The sequence below is a fragment of the Nasonia vitripennis genome, assembly GCF_009193385.2.
Source record: "Nasonia vitripennis strain AsymCx chromosome 2 unlocalized genomic scaffold, Nvit_psr_1.1 chr2_random0010, whole genome shotgun sequence".
NCBI lineage: Eukaryota > Metazoa > Arthropoda > Insecta > Hymenoptera > Pteromalidae > Nasonia > Nasonia vitripennis.
In genome coordinates, this window is record NW_022279617.1 from 438624 (window position 1) to 459233 (window position 20610).

The following is a 20610-nucleotide window of genomic DNA, read 5'->3' on the forward strand; positions in this document are numbered from 1 at the left end:
TTTTAGATGGAATTAGGACATTTAATACAGCATTATACGTAATCGTACGCAAACGTACGCAATTGTGCGCGAACGTACGCAAACGTACGCCAACGTACGTGACCGTACAAAAAATTGCTGGAATATACTCATTTATACGATTATGTACAGCTTTATACATTTCAGAGATAAAACAAGTTTTATACTTAAAATTTTACTGTTCTAAAAGATACTCGCTTGTGCATAAGCGTACTTAAGCGTATTTATTTAATAATTATATTTTAAGTTAGTTTACATATTTAGTAAGCATTACTTTATTAAGGGAACTTTAATATTTAAAAAATTTTTTGTTTAAATTAAATTATTAAAAAATAAAAATGTTGTAGCTCACAGCCAGTGTTTTGCTGTTATTATCTGGATGGAAAAACCGTATTGGCCCTCATTATGTGAATTTTATAAATTTTATTAATTTAAAACAATATAACACTCGGTTAATACTTTCCTGCCGTGTTATAACCAGGGCCAGAAGGGCCCTGTTTATTGTAAATTAACGTCGGGCGTGCAGAAGGCACGGCTCAGCCGACTCAGATCATGCACGTGTTTTTACACGAGCCCGCGGAGGCGGCGTGGTCGGGTCGTAGGAAATAACACACGAGAAGTTTAGATAAGGAAATGTATATTCAATTGTAACTATACACGGAGGTGCAAACACCGCACACTTCGACGAACGATAAAGAGAGACGAGAGATATTACCCTGTCGACGTGAGAGAGTGAGAGTGCAGGTACTTACAACTCGGTAGTGGCAGTAGTACTTGACGCAACGGACGTGGTCCAGTCTCGGACGTGGAGATGTAACAGTTCGGACGGGCGTCGCAGCAACTCGTCGGTAACGCACGGACGAATATCGTTCGCTCTCGAGATGCTCGCAGGACTCACAACAAATCCGCGTATATAGTAGCGCGAGCTACTCGTGTGGATAGCGCAGCGAGACTAACTCTAGTCGCGGTTCTCCCGGCCTTCGGCACATCGTTGTCATATCTCGCCAACGCTGTGCGGCCAGGCGGCAAACCGCGCTACCTATGCTCTCACTCTCTCTGTCTCTATCTTGCCTCGTTTCTCGTTCTCGCTCGTTTCGGCGCTCGTTGGCAGCTTGCTGAAACAATAATCTTATTACAATTAGTACATGATTAGCCGTTACACCCTCCCCCAGACGCTGTGTACCCTGCCAGGTGTACCAGCTCGCACTCAGTCATGTCTAACTGGCTAATAAGAACTTGTAATAAATATCAATTTTTACAAGGAAAACTTGACTTTTTATTATCATCATTAATTAGATAATACATATAATGAAAGAAGTAAAAAAAAATAGTTCATTTTTAGTCTCTCGCCTTTCTTTTTACATACGGCCGTTGGCCAGTACGGCAGTCTTTTGCCTCTAAAAAAAACATTAAGAGAGAAAGAAGAGAAATAAGAAAAAACAAAATGCTTCATTGCACGGGATTGAGGTAAGGTACAGGAGGAAATGAAGTGGTTCGGCCGTTAGCCTGAGCTTCTTCTTCTACTTCTTCTTGTACTTGTCGCCGTACGTTAAGTCCATTCCATGGACGTTGAAATTGGGGCACTCGTCCAATCGAGCAATACCTCGGTATCCGCAAATGGGGCATTGCGGTCCAGGTTCGGTGTAAGTCGGCAGCCTGTTTGTCGCTCGACGCTTCAATTTACGGTTACGGTCGAACCCTTTGTTCAACTGTTCGTTGGTTAGAGTCGGCCGTTTCTTTACGGCTGTTGCTGCTGGAGCGGCCGTGGTTTTCGTCGTCGTGTCGGGCTGATGGCTGGTCGAATCTGGCCTTACGGCTGTTGGAGCCGTCTTCGGGACAACCGGTGGCGCTGGCAATGGTTGCGGCTTCGCTTTGCATTTGGCCTTTAGAAATGCCACGGTTTCTACTAGGGTTGTGTCTCCCTTAGGTAAATCCGGCCGGTGGCCATACTTTTCCTTAATTTCGGACCCAATAGCGATGTCTTCTTCCAGCCCAGCGATCAGCTCGGTTTCTCGCTTGTTGTCTTCTGACTAGAGCCTGAGCGAACTGTGCGTCTTCTATCACCTGCAGTTCTTTCAGCAGAGCTTGCTTCCTCAGTTCGATCTCGGTCGGTGATTCCGGGATAGCAAAGATCGACCGGTTGAGCAGTTCGCTTCCCATCTCTAATCCGGATGGGACGTTGGCCGGTACTGCTGGCGTGTCGTCGACCGTGTGACTCATCGACTCTACGACGATTTGTTGCACAATCTCCTCTGCTAACTCCCTGATGTCGTCCATCTTGCGTTCAGCCGTCTATGTGGGAAGAAGGGAATTATGAGTGGAGAATGGGACGGTATACAGAAGAATGAAGATCCCTAATCGCATGATTTTAATTGTCAACCGTACCCGCTGCCTTTTGCGCTCGCGTTTTCCTAGGAGACAAACTATTCGGAACGTCACGCGGTTTATTTTTCGAACCTTTCGGTCTTCCGCGTTTCGCTTTGTCTACCTCGACGCTTACGGTGTTTGTCGGGTTTACAATCTTCGCCGGTAGTGTTTTGCGTTTTACAAGTAACCGCGTTTTCCTCGGCCTACCTCGCTTTTTCGGTCGCTCGCTACTTGCGTTAGATTCTTTCGCTTCTTCAATTTCTTCATTGTTGACGTACGTAGTCCTGATGTCGTCTACTTGATCAGTAACTTCACAGCCGTCTGCTACTGCGACAAGCTCACCGTCGTTTTCTTCTCTATTGTGATACTTTTTCAAATATTCGACAGCAGTCGGTCCATCAACCGTTCCGTTTCGGTCAACTAGTTCGTAAATACCTGGGCTCAGTATACGGCTGATTTTGAAGGGTCCGATAAACGGTGGAGCTAATTTAGCTGACACTCCCTCCGCTGCTGATGACAGTACTTTATTCTTCTTCCAGACTTCGTCGCCTACTGGGTACTCCACGTTTCGGTGTCGGCTGTTGAAATATTTGGCCTGGCGCGCTTGCGCTTCTTGAGCGTTATCGTTAGCCGCTTCTTAGAGTTCTCTCAGCTTCTCCATCCTAGCCTTCCATTCAGATATAGCGATCTGATCTTCGTTGGCTATAGCTTCAATCTCCTCTTGTCGAAGCAGAGATTTGGGGTGGCTCGGCTGTCTACCAAAATTCAACATCGCCGGAGAAGCCTGGAGTGAGTCTTGTGTAGCCGTGTTCATATTGAATGCGAACTCTGCTATATGTTCGTCCCAGTTTTTATGATGACCCTCGATATATTCGCGGATCAGCGTTTTAATCGTGCGGTTCGCACGTTCTACGGTGTTAGGCTGAGGGTGATACGGTAGTGCGTACGTATGGTGTACTCCCCGTTCCTCTAGGAATTTATCCATAGCCTTATTTCGGAACTCTGTTCCGTTGTCGGAAAAGAAGACTTTTGGCGTTTCGAACCGTAGAAAAACCCGTTCATTCAAGTTTTTAATGATGGTCTGAGCGTTGGCCTTTCGTATAGGTATGCATTCTACCCACCTGGTAAACATGTCTTGAAACACCAGTAAATATTCATAACCGTAAGTAGACTTTGGTAGCGGACCCATTACGTCACCAGCAACTGTTTCCCATGGACGCGAGAAGTTGCGACTGCCCATCTGACCAGCTGGTTTTCTTTGTTCAACTTTGTATTGTTGACAGATCAAGCAGCTTCGGACGTAATTTGTCACATCTTTTTTTATCGATGTCCAATAGTATGACAGGGCGACTCTTTCTTGCGTTTTCTTGCAGCCGAAATGACCTGACGTCGCTTCGTCATGACACTCGTTCAAAACTTGAGCTCTTTTCTCTTTCGGAAGTACTAATTTCCAAGCATTCTCATCTTCGAAAACATCATCGACGAATGCGTCGGGACGGTAGGTATATAATATTCCACCTAATAACTTCCAGCCAGGAAATACTAGCGGGTTATCAGTTACTTCCTTCTTTAATTCGGTGTACCATTTGTCAGTTGTTTCGTCCTCTGGTGTAATACTCGCAATAATCGGTCGTGTCTCTTCTGCGTCGTCCCCTTCGTAAAGTCTCGACAGCGCATCGGGAACCACATTCATTGAGCCTTTGTGATGTTCGATTGTGTAATCATATTCCTGCAATTCAAGTTCCCATCTGGCTAAACGTCCAGTTGGATTTCGTAAATTACTTAGCCACTTGAGACTGCTATGATCGGTAATCACCAGAAAATGGTAACCTTCAACGTACGGACGGAATTTTTGTATCGCCCAGAGAACCGCTAAACATTCTCGCTCGCTCGCTGAGTAATTCCGTTCCGCCGGAGTCATAGTGCGACTCGCGAACGATAACACACGTTCTTCCCCTTCTATCACCTGCATTAAAACAGCACCAAGGCCTGTACCAGAAGCGTCGCATTGTAGACAGAAGGTTTTATTAAAGTCTGGTCGGTGGAGAACCGGAGCGGATGCTATTAGCGTTTTAGTTTGCCCGAACGCGCGTTCTTGGACCTCCCCCCAAACGTAGCTTGTTCCTTTCTTAAGCAGTCGATTTAAAGGTTCCACTATCGTTGCAAAATCTTTGAGGAACTTCCTGTACCACGACGACATTCCCAAAAACCTGCGCAGTTGTTTTAATGTCTTCGGAGTCGGGTACTCTATAATCGGAGCGATTTTATCCGGATCCGGACGAAAACCGTCCCTGTTGACGAGCACGCCAAGATACCGCACTTCCGATTGACAAAAATGACTTTTCTCACGATTTATAGTCAATCGTGCTTTGGCTAGCTTCGTCAGCACGATCTCTAAGACTTTTAAATGGTCTTCGAACGTTTCGGTACAGACGATAATATCGTCCAAATAGCTGTAACAGTGTGGTTCGAGATCGGGCGTAATCAAGGAATCGATCATACGCTGGAGGCAGGCAGGAGCACCAGCTAAGCCGAACGGGAGACGTTTCCATTGGAACAACTCCATTCCCGGGACCTTGAATGCTGTATACGGTCGACTTTCCTTTTTTATATTTATCTGATGGTAAGCGTTGCTCAAATCTATCGTAGATATGTAACGAGCACATTGAAGCTTACTCAAGATAGTATCCATTAAAGGTAGGGGTAAGCGCTTACTTTGGAAACTTTATTTAATTTGCGGAAGTCGATGCACAATCGACGCTTTCCACTGTTTCCCCTTTTCACCATCACGACGGGACTAGCCCAGTCGCTGAACGAAGGGTCGATGATATCTGCTGCTAGTAACTCTCTTACTTGAGAAAAGAGCATTTCTTCGAGTTTCTTCGAAACCGGATAGAATTTCTGCTTGATCGGACGACATGTCTCTACCTCTAGATCGAACTCCACCAAGTTCGTAAAGCCGAGCGGCCCATCATCTTTAGGAATTAACCGATCGAGTAATTCTTCTAACATCCGTTTCTGGCCTTCATACAAATCCTGCAGGCCAATCGAAGCTAAGACCGGACGAGTGGTTACGTCTGTTACCGCTTCACAGGCGTTTATGACTTCGGTTGAATTTTCAACCGTTAACGTTCGTTCACGAGGGTTAAGCCTGGCGTCGAATTGTAGAACGTAGTCAGCGCCTAAATTGCATCCTTCACGTAAGTCAGGTACTACTAGCGTAGTAAGCGTCCTGGTTTGTCCACCGATCGTGAAGGGCAAGTCGACTGTTCCAGTCACCATTGAGGTTTTACCGTCCGCCATGCAGGCGACTATTCCGTCACATGGTTTTATTTCTGCTTTACATGCACTGGCTAGTTGTACGGGCGTAGCCCCGATGCAAGTTTGAGTGGCTCCTGGGTCGTAAAGGGCCCTGACCCTGAATTCACCTACCTGCACCTGCAGCCACCAGCGCTGGTCGGATAAAACAGCGTTACTACTGGTCGCTGCACAGTGTGCTATTGCAGTCGGATTTAGTTGTTCAGTCGACTGTGATGCCGAGATCCCTGAATTAACTTCGGGGTCAGTACGGATCTCGCTTACTGTTCCCCTTTGACTTTTCCCGCACAATTGGGACACGTCTTCTTCGTAAAGCCCGGTGACTTACAAGTCCAGCAAGCTAGTTCTCTTTTTTCCTTGTTTGCTGAGTCACTCGAATTTCCAGACGGTTTATTGGCCTCCTTGGAGTCGGACTTATTTTTCACATCTGTCGGCACTGTGGACTTCGTCTGCTGATTTTCCGCAAAGGTTTTCTTCATACCCTGGGTAGATCTATTGGACCCTTTTTGGTTCTGACGGCCGTAGTTATCCTTCTTTGCTATTGAAGGGTAATTGTTGTTGACCCAAGTCTTGAACCAGAGGGGTGGCTCCTTTGCATCCGTTGGACAGATAGCTGCTATCGCCGGCTGATTTTTATTCTTTGCCTTCTCCTGTGGATTATAAGCCGCTCCTGGTAGCATAGATTTCTCCGGAGTAGGGGGTGGCTTGTAACGTGGTTTTGCTCTCGTCCGTTTCTCGGCACTCACAGCTTTACTCTTAAATTCGTTTAGAGTTTCGAATTCCATTCGACTGAAAATCAATTTTAACTCTGGATTCATATTTTGATATAAAATATCCAGCTGTTGTCGAACTGGTAGGGCATCCGGCATATGGTTGAATATCATGACCATGCTAACGTAGTAATGGTTTACGTCTTCGTGTGGTCCCTGCGTACGTGAACTCGCCTCCACAATTAGCTGTGAGCGCTCTTCGTCTGTCATGCCGTACGTTGCTCTGGCTTCCTCGCAGAAATCTTTCCACGTGTGCCATTTCGGACGTTCAACCCTAGCCCATTTCAATGCTCTTCCTGATAGTAAAGAGGTGGTGTGTGATAACGCGTCTAACAATTCTTCCTCTGAAATCCTTGGACGAGCTAGTTTCCTGCAACCTTCCACTAATCTGATAAACTCTTCTACATCTTTTGTTGACGTGCCTCCGAATTTTACATTCCATTTCCGTATTTTGTCGTTAATATCGGCGGAATTTTCTCTCAACGTATTTTGGAGGTTAGAGTCATAATATCCAGACGTATTAGTCTGTAGGTTGCTTGGCCCTCGTTCTGAAACCAGACGATTCGGACGTATTGGCTGGTCCCCCTCTCTCCAAGCATTCCCACTCCTTTGCTGGGAATCAACAGTATTTTGTGGTTGGTTTATTCTATGTTGATCGCACGTCTGGCAACACTGGCTTTGATGACATGTCAGTACTTGTGCCTGTTGTGCCATTCTTTTCTGTGAAAAGATATTCCTCTCGTAACTCGACTGTTGTAACATATACGGAGGCTGGATCGGCCGTAGTTGGCCAGGCGTATGGTTGTGTGGTGTCGTCTGTTGACTTAGCCTTCGCTGAGGTTGCTGGTATATGTTGCTATCTTCTAATTCTGAAGTCGAGAGATTCTTGTTCGTTGTTTCGAAATACCTAGTCGTGTACGTCTCATTAAAATCTACGTGTTTACTCTTGGTCCCTACTGATGGTGGTGCATCTTCTTTCGACCGTGTAAATTCTGATGTTCTTAAACGGGTACTACACGCTGGAGGCTCTCTCTGAGCGCTGTTAGCTATGCGTAATTTCTTTATATATTCGCACGCCTCATCTCGTATTTTCTTATACTGTGCGATTTCGTCGTCTTTCTTTAATAGGTCGTCGACGACTCTTCTCGGTAAATTATACGTGCAGCCGTCCCTGGCTAAATACATCAGGAAATCGACGTTCGATGTTTTCTCTTGTTCATCCGCTAATTCTGGGGGGTTCAGGAAAACAGGTAATAAAGATAAGGTATCGCCAACGTCTTAAGCATTTATCTTGTAAACAATTAAGATAAAATGGATTGTTACTGACGTCATGTACACCTCTTATGACGTCATAAGATAATGAGGTTTTTATGTATGAGTTTGTAGTACGTTTATAGAAATATTGTGGTCCTAAAAAGGACCGATTTTAATTGATAAATAAAAGTCTTAGAATAAGACTTTATTGTTGCTATCCCCAATCAGTGTTGTTGTGTACTTGATATTTGGAATCTCTACTTGCTTCCTTGTCAGGACAATAACTCCTGTACCCTTCTTTTTTCGGGAATGATCCAGTATTGGAAGAATATTGAGGTAGATACTTTTGGTATCCAGAAGCCGGTTTATATTTCACTTCCTCTCGACCTGAACCTTCTTTCTTCTTCTTCTCCATATTGTGTTTGTCTATATTACGATTATGACCCGTCAAGTGTACGCGAAGCAATTAGAACATACTTATGCACAGTTGATATTTATAGAGAGTCGTAAGGAGTGGCAGTAGGGTGGGAGGTTTAGATGATGTCACAAAAAGTGAATATTTTAATATTTTCTGGTTTATTACAAGATAGGAAGACATATGTACAAAGCGTAATGACAAAAAATAGCATGTATATTTATACTTTAATTATGGCAGTATAAATGTCTTTATATATATATATATCAAACAATTGAAAAGCAGCTATTTTACATGAGATTATATTTAAAATTATTTCCTCAATAGTATATTTAAACTTGTCGTGGATTATAATTTTAATATTTTCAGTGTATAAAGTATAATATTGTTGAAACATCTCATACGTCTTTAGTATAGAATTAGGGTCTTTCTCAATACCATCGTTTTTAATACAGTCAATTATAAACTTCTTAATATGAGAAACAATTTCATTCACTTTATCAACACACTCTTCAAGTTTACTCATACGTTCGTCAATACACTGTGAGACAATTTTTAACCCGTCAAAAGTGACTTGCTGCATGCATATCGATGGTTGATGATAAGCTGTTTTTTGTTTCTTTGCTCGTGGTGGTTGAAGACGTAGATTCTCACCATCAGTAACAGTAGCAGCAGCAGCAGCAGCAGCACCAGTGTAGTCATTGAAATGGGAAGCACTAACTGTATGCAGTACATCATCGTTTTCTTCGTCAATCAAAAGATTTGGAAAGATGGATGTTCCGACAGGTCTTTCTTCTATCAATATGGATTTGGTATTGTATGAAGAAGTAAACATCAGATCATGATTTTCCATGTACACCTTCGTTGGTCGAGCGTATTCACTTCGGAATCTGTACGCATCTTGGAAATAGCAATTTATAAGATCAAAGAAATTCTTGAAGACCTTCCAGCCAGATGCATCAAATTTGACGGATTTAAAACATGTTGTAGACGTTGAGAGTTTCACCACTGGTCGATAGCTTCCCTGGTAACTTTCTAAGCCAAGAGTAACGCGTTTCGAGTTTGACTTATTAATGGCGTAGGACGTGGAGAGCAGCATATTTGGCAGAACGTTCTGCACACGAGATGGAGCACTGACACTTGATTGGGCCATGGTACGAAAAACAAGAGCCACAATATACAGAATTACACTTAGCAAACGATCTCTCAAACTTTCACGAAAGAACTGATGGAGCTCCTCACTCTTCAAGCTCTTTTATACATTTTACCTCCCACTACCTCAAAGTAAAATGATCGAATGCAGTGGGGAGAGATTTTCTGCGCGTGTATTCTCAGAACTTCACAAAGGAAATATCATATTCGTTAACCGTCAAAGGCTACGGTTACATTTCTCCGAGTTTTTAAGAACAGGATGTTTACTCTACTACTACTACAACCGTCAGTTTTATCAGCTTCTCTTTCTCTTACAGATAAAGATTGAAATGAAATATAAAACTAAACAGTAAATATCACCGGATGTCAGTATTATAACCGTTAATAAATGCCTATGTATATGTACTTAGAACTATACAGCGAGGTGTGATGCAACAGGAAAAAATATATCATAGTACTACAGTATGGAATTAAAGGAATGAGTAAGGCTCTATAAATGAAAACATTTTTTATATTATAAAATATTACACTTTATTCATATTTTTTACTACATGATATCTGACAATTATTATTATTACTTTACATACATTCTCGAAGTACATGTTTGATTACAAAATCCTGAGCCGCGCGAGGCTTCACTTCCAAACCTCCTAACATCTTTCGAGCGTACACGATGATTATTATTTCGTAACAGCTTTTTATAGAACGATACAACTACGGCATCATTTTTTCGTGAATCTCGCGAGAACTTATGACAAAACGCGCGTAAGTTAGGTAGCCTAACCATATGGTAAAGGAACATAACACAATACTGGCCACACATCTGTGAATCAAAACTTTGCAACTTTTTTTTATTCCACTGATACCGCTTGCAATTTCTTTTGAGTCGTTTAAGATGATTTTGGGACATTGGTGGTAGTCCGTAACTGTCAAAGTATGTTCCATAACCGTTTGAGTCTATGTAGATAGCAATCCAATGTGTTCCTTTCTTCGTGTGATCATCTGTATTAGCTATGATGGCCGCGGGGTATTCCAAAACGTTTGGAATTCTATCCGCAGCATACACGCCAACTGTCTTGACGGTTAACGGGTCAAGAGCTTTTAGTAATTCTTGTGTATTCATTCTATTATTATTATTATTATTTCAGCAATGATCGACTACGTCCTCTTCGCGTGTAGCGTAAATAGACGAAGAAGTAGCTGTACGTACCCGCGAGTTTAGTTTGCAGTACAATGCATTACTCAATTTCTGTGCAGAATGCGTTATACCTTCAGCTATAGAGTGTAACCACTTTCGTAGCGCATATGCATGATTGAGAGCACAATCGCGACTGGAGTTTATACCTTGAATGCCATGATTTAAACACATGAAGTTAACTGAATAATTTATTTTCAATTCGTCAAAATTCGGGGCATACATTTCTTCAACGTTCACAACTTCTCGACACATTACAGTCTCCAGGAATCTCCAATTGTCATGACCGCGTGTAAAAATACGTATAGCCACTTTGGCTATTTGTTGTAAATGATACTGTAGTTGTTCAATGGTGATGTCACCTTCATGCCAACGAATACCATGAAAATGATTAGAGATGTAGTCGTTAGTTCTTTTAAGTCCAGTTGCAAGTTCTTCAAATCTATGGGGTTCCTTAACTATCCAATGTTGGACGATTCTGTGCTCTAAACCAAGTACACCAACTTCTTTAGGTGTAAACTTGTTGTTACGGTCTCTCAAACCCTGAATATTGATAACGTAATCCATGATACTATAAAAAATTGACACAGTCGATCCAAACTCGCTCACTTCTCAAACGTCACTGAGAGTATGACGTTTAGCTTTTTTGCTCATCTATAGCATAGAGGCGCTGCTGTTGCTTCTTTCCCCATCCCTCTTCTCCTTCTCCACCTTCTCCTCTTACTTTTCCATCGCTTTAACGGTATTATGCATTAAAATCCGTTATTATTTGCCTACTTGAATCTATTTCCAAGACATTGTCGTATTCGGCGTAAATTATACAATTGATTGTAGATTCAAGTGCCCTTTCAAATTTTACCTCTACACGAACACTGCCGTGCTTGATTAAATTCCAATGAGAAACTGAATTTGCTGATAAATCAGGCGTTAGATCAAAAGCAAATAATGTATACCCTTCATCATAGTCCGATCGTGAGATAATTAATGCTTCGTTTAGAAAATGAATTCCAGTCCCAGAATATAGTGTATGAAACGAGTCGATAAATAATTGAATTCATCCGTAAATCGGGGATGCAATGGTTTGCTGGGAATCTGTACACCATCCACATAAAGAGAAATATAGTTTATATTAAAATCTTGGAAATTAAATGGATTGAATGGAACTTTCTATTTCCATTGAATGCCTTCTTATCCACAAATCCAATGATTATTCTTTTGGGTATTTGACCGAGAATAACGTTGTCCAGTGTATCGCCAAGAATACCTCTATGCATTGTAAATGCCTTCACCTCCACACGATTGATTGGGTATTTAGCAGTGGCTTTTGTAAGTGCATTAGCATGAGCTAGTATAACACCTGGACTTATTTTAACTCGACGCACAATCAGTGAAGCTTCCTTAATGCGTATAGTAAATTTATCATCATCGTAATATATATCATCGTATGCGGGGCAGGAGTGACAGCCTCATCCTTGTATTGCCAATTCACGTACAGTATCTCATCATTAATTGCTAGTATATCATTAACATCTCTTTCCGGACAAGTAAGAAGTTTTAAAAGAGATTCACGTGATTTTACAACTTCAGTTTGTTTCAAATTACTCCGTTGTCGAAACTTACCCCAAAACGAATTTAAGCAGAGCTTAGAAACAGCTCGTAACCATGAATTTTTTTCGATATTATTTTTATCCAAAGTTATACCCTCATCGAGTCTCTACTGTTCAATGTAATTTAGTTGCTTCATCAGTACACCATGAGGACCATCCGCTAGCCTCTTGCTTGATTTTTAAGAAAGTATTTACGTATTCAGCAAAAAGACCTCCGCTACCATCAATTTGATTATATTGTGTCATCTCGTATTGCCAAATAATATAAATTTTCTTAATACTGTAACCGAGTTCAACAGCTTTACGCAACTCATCAGCAACCCAGGTGCCCGTGAATTCACGCATTTTTGGTTCTTCGTGATTGCAGTCACACTGCTGCATTTCTTCGCAGCATGAGCGGCAAAGAGCAAAAAGAAGACGTCCGTGCATTTTAATTGGTAAGAGTGGAATGTGCAGGTCGCGCGGTGATAAGATACTACATTTAACTAATCCTTCAATATTGTTGAGATTATTGTTATTCCCCTGCGTTAATTCGTTGCAGTCTTCACCAATTAAAATTCGCGGATGTCCTACGGGAAATCGACCTCTTTTACACACGTACGGATAAAGAGAGCATATCTGTATATTGAATTTTTTCGTTATTTCCGATCGTGTACTCAGTAACTATATTCTCCGTTCTACCTCCAAAAAAAGCATCGCGCGGATTCAACGTTATACGACTCATAAGAGGATGCTGTGTTACATATTCGTAGATTTCGCGATTCTCTGCTTTTATCCGATCAAAAGTACATTCCCATATCTCTCGAACTTCGTAACCCAGGGCTTAGAGTTATGAGCAATACAAATTATTTGACCGAATGTAGTTTTCTCGCGTACTGTCAAACCTATTAATTGTTTAACTGGATCATCGCGAAATATATGCTCTCTTACACCACACGTATGGCATAGTATATTTATATTTTCATCATCCACGCAATCATCGCAAACCTGTTGTACAATACATAGATTTGGAATGTGTATTTTTATCTCTGTATGTTCACGGTAAGCAGAATCTTGACGCGTTTCAAAGTCATAAAAAATAAATAAGTTTTTCTTTGGGGATTTACGATTAATCTGTGCGTTAACATTACGTCCAATGGGTTGAATATAACAGAGCTGATTTACATCATGTTTTTCGCGACATAAGTTGCACCAATTGATTCCACACTCGTGCTTTGACTTGTAGATATTAATTCGTTTGCAACACATATTACAAACTTTTACTACATCGCATATTTTTTTATTATTTTTTTGTATGGCCAATCTATTTTGTGACGGTCGAAACATATTTGTCTGTAAAATTCTCTGTTACATTCTACACACTTTATAATATCTATATTAGAATTACACGTTGGCGCATAAAAACACCTGTCACATTTGGCTGTGCATCTATGCTCATCTACGTATCTATAGCTTTTATTACAATGTTCGCAGAAAAAACGATTGCGTGTAGCACCGGTTAAATTTAATATTGTATCGAAATGACGCCTTCGCGCGTCGTACAAAAGATTTATAACGTCAAAAGAATTTGAATTTAACAGAGGTCTTCCATCGTAAAAGGGCGGTTCTCCACTTCCAAAAGATAAACTATCGTATATTACAATAGCGATATTTTTTGCAACATAATACCGCTGATACGTCTCTATTTCTCGTATACCGCACCCGTTTGCAGGATATACGACGTTTGCATTAATAGTAAGGAGATTTGCGCGCTCGTTTTGCATAACACGTCTGCTATCTCTGACAATATTCCAAGTATCAATGGCTTCGTTTGAAAAGAATTTTTTATACATCATAAAAGCCTCCCCGACAATTAAAGCTCTTTGCAAGCATAAATTATCGTTATTTCTTATAGATCCGATCTCTGAGATAAGCTATCAACACTCATCCTCTTTCTACTTCCACCTCGGCCACCATTAGGTATATTAACAAGTGTTAATGTTAGAATAAAGCTCTCATCTATTTGAAAATCCTCATTACTCTGAGCTAATCCACTTATTAAATTCCATAAATCATTGTAAAAAAAATTATTTACTAATCGTAAAGATAACCCACCCAGGCCTCGTGCAAAATTTAAACTTCTAACGGAGACGCCAATCATGTCGTTTTCATTACATAATGAAATTATATAAGAATAAATATCGCGAATAACTAACTCCAACCGAACTATCGGATTTATAGATCCATCCTTCGGTGGAGATCTTATTTTTAGCACAATACGTCTACCTTCTATTTTATACTTGGATATATAATACGAATTTTGTTGGAAATTATCAAAACGATTACCAGGAGGCTGGATATCCTTATCCTCTCTTTCCTCATCGACTCTTTGATAATTCATATTATCGTCTGTTTCGCTTCTCTCCTCATCCTCATTGCTGATCTCCTCCTCCGCCTCCTCATTCTCCTCACTGGGCTGATTATCCTCTTGTTCGTAGTCAGACAAATCATCATTATTGCTGCTTGAATTTTCAATTCTTCTTCTTTGTCCTCTACCAACTTGAGTAAAAAAAATCACTTTCATCGGCTTCGTAATCCTGCGATTCTACAGAAGTGTTGGTGTTCGAAGATGATGTAGATAAGGGAAAAATGGTTGTAGAAGAAGAACAAGATGAATCGTCAGAGTGATTATGTTCTGAAAAAATTTATTGAATACAAAATATTTGAATACCCTATTTTACACTTTCTTATTTTTAAATTATTCTTCTGGTGGTCCTGAAAAACTCTGTCCCAGACGATTAAACACTTCAGGTAAATTTTCAGTGTCTAACAGTTTGGAATCTTTATCTTTACAAGCATTGAAAAACTAACGTATTTCTTGTGCTCTTCGAACATACATGATATGCATGATATCTTGTTTCAAAGCCCTGGGGTACTTTGCGCAAAATTCTGCTGCATACAAAATTCTACTGCGCATCGCACACCTAAGTTGCATTTTTTTAAAATGCGTCTATGAAGCTGTGCAATTTTCCGTGGCCCACAGCATCGTAAAAGACTCGCGGCATAGTTGGCACGCTACCATGCGTTTCACGCGTAGACACCAGCTTCTTGTACACCTGCGTCTAACAACACTATTTGCTTGAAGATTGCCCGCGATGCGAAGCACTACACTGCGTAAAGACTCCTCGGCTACGTTATACATGCTTGCGAGCTCTTGACTCAATGCAACTACTCTCATGACTACTGAGCTCCTGAGGTCAACGTAGGGTTTATATAGTATAAAAAACGTCTTGCTAGTGGGGGGGTATGTGGACTCGCGCAACAGTATAAAGCACAAAAAATAACATCCTGTGATAAGTTTTGCCTCAGCTTTATCATTCGCGAGTATCAAAATTTCGCCGAATGTCACTTACACGGTAAGAGGATCGACTGATTAATAGGTATTATATTACCTACGCTCTCACGGGTCCAAGATGCATAACAATCTGAAATAATGATACCGTCGACGATTCTCGTACGATACAAGGCGGCTCAAAGCAATGCTCTATCACATTTAATAGCATTCGACTTCCTGTGCAAGCGATGACCATAGCGATTCTCATACAAGCAGTATCAAATATACGGCTCCGAGAATCCACGCGTTAATTACATTTGAGATTACTCTGAACCGTTGTTTTGTCACACTGATCCATTTTTTCCGCGCATAGGTATCGACTGTAAAGACTCTTGCCGCCGAGTAGATACTAAATTTATCAAGTTCACGCTTAGAGCAGTCGAGAGTCAAAGATCATGCTCTCTCTCTCTCTCTCTCTCTCTCTCTCTCTCTCTCTCTCTCTCTCTCTCTCTCTCTCTCTCTCTCTCTCTCACACACACACACACAATCGTAAAAAAAAGTATCCCGTGTTCGTCGAGCAGCAAGCAGTATCAAACATGTATAGTTGTTTTGTCACACTAATTCATCTCCACTGTATAGGTATCGCCTGCTAAGACTCATGGCGACAAGTGGATACTAAAAAATATCAACTTCCTGCGAAGAGCACTTGAGAGTCAAAGGTTATGCTCTCTCGCGCTCGTAAAAAGTATCCCGTATCCGTCAAGCATTTCGCTGCACAACGCGTCAGCCAGCTCGTTCGGGTATCGGGTGTACGAGCACACGTGCGGTATCGAACAATAATCAGCACAAGTCTAAATTTTTCTCCTTCGTCCCTCCTTCTCCTCCTAGGCCCTATAGATGACTGCTTCGACTACAGTCGTCAGCTCCAAGTTGATCGTAGTTCCACTAGGATGTCTGTGAAAAGTGTTGTTTTACGTCAGTTGGAGGAGAAAAGCTCTCTCCTAAAATCACGGATGGAGCGTACATCGCGGCTCATACAGCAGTACCGCAACACGTATGCTGAGCTGTATGAGGAGCGTGAAGAAATCAAACGCACGCTGCACATCATGAAAAGTTCACCTTCCATCTGCCCCGTCAATTACTACATCTCTAAGCTTGGGGATGTATGTGAAGTGTGTGCGCGGGTGATGAAGCGTATGACCATACGCACACGCTGGACGTACTGCACGGAGTGCAGGGCGCGACGCTGTACGACGTGCAGCAGAAGAGAACTGTGGTGTTGCAGCATAGGAACAGATAAGAGGGAGGAGACGGAGGTGGTTGCTGAGGAGGTGATGCAGCAGCAGGAGGTTAGTTAGTTAATAAGGTGAATATCTTATGTTTGTCACAATAGATTAATTATGTGTATCTTTACACAGGTGGTGCATGCCGATGAAGATGCTGCTATGCTAGATCTTGTGAAAAGAGAGGAGCAGCAGGAGGAAGCGGAGATGCAGCAGGAGGTAGCGGAGTTGCAGCAGGAGGAAGCGGAGGGTGATGAAGTCGATACGGAGATTGATATAGGCGAGGAATTTTGTCAGTTCTACTCGCCTGCATCTCCCGACAACATAGCTGACAGGGGAAAGCTTGTCATCGTGAAGATAGAGGCGAGTGCTGAAGAATAGACAATCGACGTCGTATCGTGAAATTTTGTGTTTATGTGCGTGAGTGTATAGTGAACGCGTAAGTTTTATCATTACTTATATTTACCCGTGTATGTGTGTGTGTGTGTGTGTGTGTGCCTAGATTAGTAATTAAGAGTAAGGAGTGATGTGTGAGAGTGTGTGCGTAAGAGAGAGAGAGAGAGAGAGAGAGAGAGAGAGAGAGAGAGAGAGAGAGAAGTAAAGCTTGTGTCTAGATGCCTAGAGTCACCAATGATGAGGTTCAGATCGTGCTCACTGGAATTTTTACTAAGATGATATCAATATCTCCCGTGTATGGTATTTAGAAGCATGAGATTGCCGATGACGGGGTCCAGTTAATATGCTTCATAGGTTTTGGTGTCCGAAATCAATTTTTACACTTAGAAAATTTAAGTTACAGAGTGCACTACATCAACTACGTAATCGGCGACCACATGCAGCTAGACACTACACATAACTGATTTGAACATTTTGGCAGTACGGTGTACACTGTCTGGACTCCGTTATCAACCGTCCCGGATACTGCATCTGTGACTGATAGTGATACACGGTTACGAAAATCTAGGGTGCATACTATATTTCGAACTCTTAATCAAAAACCCTGGGCTCTTAGATACCATGCTCGACCAGCGAACGTGCAACGATATTTGCATATATGCAGTAAAAATTACGCAATTCAGTTCCTCGGCTCAGTTATCAATGGCCACGAACACTCAGCTTTATAATGACACGATACGAATTTTTTGCAAATATTTTTGTTAAATATCATTGTTTAGCTTAAAAAACATGCTAGTAAGTCAAAAAATTACGGACAGCAATGATAGGAATTTTTTTCTGTGTAATGAAAAATCCGAACACCAATATAGCAGTAAATAGTGTCACGGACAGCGCGGCTCCATCTGGTTCTTAACTCGCCTTCGTGGCGCTACCACGCATGATTTTAACTCTGAAAAATACCTCAATCAATTGGAAATTCTTTGTCCTTTAAGTTTATTTCATATAGTATTGTCGGGAAAAAGTGCCTCAAAAGTTAAACTTGTTTGAAATGACTTATAGTTTCTGGAGATTTTCACTAAAATTAACGATAACTCGCAAAGGAAGGCCAATCATATCGAATTACAAGTGATTTATCTTGTTGTAGGGTACCGGATAACTTCTCTGAAAGTCTTAGCGGAATCCTATTCCCAGAGCTCGGTAAGTATCCTTGTAAGTACGAAAGACCATCTTAACAAATTTATGTATTGCATCCAATATTAACCAAACAGCGCGTTTTCCTGGTTCGCGACTTTCCGGCCAGTTTTGAGCGAAAAATCACCATACTGGTCGGAAAATGCTGAACAAACTATCCTGTAAAAGCGTGTATTTTACTAAAAATTTTAATTTTAAAAATTTAAAATCAACTAATCAAATGACGAATGGAACTCATCTAAAATTTGTGTGATTAAAATAAAAAATTTTCGCATCATTTAATAAAATTATACAAGTTTTAACTTACGCGGATGGTTGCACATTTAAACTGTGCCCCCCAATTGTTGCTTGAGTGTCTAGTTTTGTACGATTTGGTGTTTTAGTAAAACCAGGCTGGATCGCAGGATCAGACACCATACGAACGAAGAATGAGCGTCTTTGCTCCAGAGTAGCTTTTCTTTTTTTTTCTCGTATATCAGCAAGTTCGTCCATCACATCCTGTTTGAAAAGAAAGATTGAATTAAATTAATATTTTTTTTAACACATGAAAAAAAGGCCTCTTTATGTCCATCAATAATGAATGGAAAATCGAGTTTCTCCCGCAGCAGGAGGAAAAGTCTTTGGAAATTTTAATAAATTTTTGAAGTTCTAGTCACAAGAGTCATAAAGTTCTTAATTTCTCATTTATTCCCATACATCAAAAAGGCCTATTTTTCTTGTTCTTGTAAAAAAAACAAGATGTGTTGAAATAGGGAAAAACGCACTTGTGCTAAAATCATCACCGGCGCTAGAGAAAAACAATTTTCCTTCCTAGTCGCTCAATATACTATTGTACAACTTGCAGAAAAATGACCTTTCTAAGCTGTTCAAATAATTATCTAAGTTTTAGAAACCCACTTTTATTTGTTACACACCATGTTTTTTTACGTGCAGGAATAGGCCCTTATATCACGATAAAGTTTATATACAAAATTATGTAATCTAAGTCCATTTTTGTCTATAATATATTCCAGGATACCAAAAAACATTTCAAGAGAGAGAGGGAGAAAGTATGCGATGCCCATGCTGCCGCGTTCCGCGCTACGGGACTTAGCTACCGACCGTCGAACCAAATAGTGGAGCTTTTGTAAAACCGCTGAACTTTGTACATTGCGCGCGTGCGAATATCGAAGGATTGTAGCTGCAACGGAAGCGTGTTCTTGGTGTATCGCCGGGTACTGCCATTTCTAGTAAGACTCAACTCCGCGTGTCGGTCACGAGCTGTGCAGTGATTGCCGCTTGTCTTCCCTCTGCACCCAGCCACACACTCAAGGCCACGAGGCATCTCCCTTGCTGCCCAGCGTGGGCCACGGTCATCCGCTTTGCACCACTCTAGTCGAGCCACGAGGCATTCTTTGGTGCTTGTATAGTGGGAGATTTTTTATGAGAAAAAAGAAAGAAAGTACAAGGTTTTTAGCACTTCCCTTCGACTTAAAAGTAAACTATGTAGTGTTCTAAAAATTAAATGACTATATAAGAGCCGGTAGTTTCGACGATTATCAGTATCTATAATGTTAAATGTTTAACAAAAGCTTGTCCCGTTATCAAATATCGGAAAACCTTTGGTTTGGCATGCAAATCATGCAAATTGTAATTATCTGTGGTTGATTGAAACGGAGTCAACACCTCGTAACTTTATTTATACTCGCGGATACACCGGCGATACGAATAAGACTTTCACATTATTCATCTTTTAGTGGACCCTTTACAACTATATACATACATTTGTGACATATACATATCACAAATAAGGAGATCTAATCGATAAAATTTTCATTAATATTTTAATCAGGACTGTCGCACAAAGTAACACTACTATCATTTATTAAGAAAGTTACTATGTAGCGTTAAAGACGAAAACTTATTATAAATAAGTAAATTTAAACGCGTAACATATTTATATGAGAATCTTCAAAGCATTGTTCTTTATCTTGATTGAATACAGCGTTCATGAAAGTTTATCTGCATCAATATTCATCTTGTATCGATGTTAAAAAATCGATTATCAAAAACTATCCAAACTGAAAAGTTGCTACCTGCTTTGCAGGTACCGAGTAGTGTCACCCATCATTGATTCTAGGCGATTAGCGATTCCTTGAAGATATCTAGATTAAGACTTCCGCTAAGCTCTAAGTTAGTCCGATAATCTATTCTCTTTGAGATTGATTCGATGCTGCACCGATGTACATCAATCAATTCAAATGTCGCTAACATACATTTCAAAGCGCTTCCAAATAATAATTTTTCGTCTTTAACGCTACATAGTAACTTTCTTAATAAATGATAGTAGTG

General features: G+C 41.0%; 2 protein-coding genes across 2 annotated transcripts in view; one reads left to right on the top strand and one right to left on the bottom strand.

Annotated features, from left to right (window-relative positions):
- Window positions 1-20610, top strand: part of LOC100118460 (tyrosine decarboxylase) — a 486598-nt gene that overhangs the window by 326332 nt on the left and 139656 nt on the right. The window lies entirely within an intron of this gene.
- The window catches only part of LOC100117476 (aromatic-L-amino-acid decarboxylase), a 745226-nt gene that overhangs the window by 130105 nt on the left and 594511 nt on the right, over window positions 1-20610 (bottom strand). Inside the window, exon 11 of the mRNA XM_031925521.1 lies at window positions 18587-18777. Coding sequence (XP_031781381.1) covers window positions 18587-18777 — 191 coding nt within the window. The remainder of the gene's footprint in view (window positions 1-18586; window positions 18778-20610) is intronic.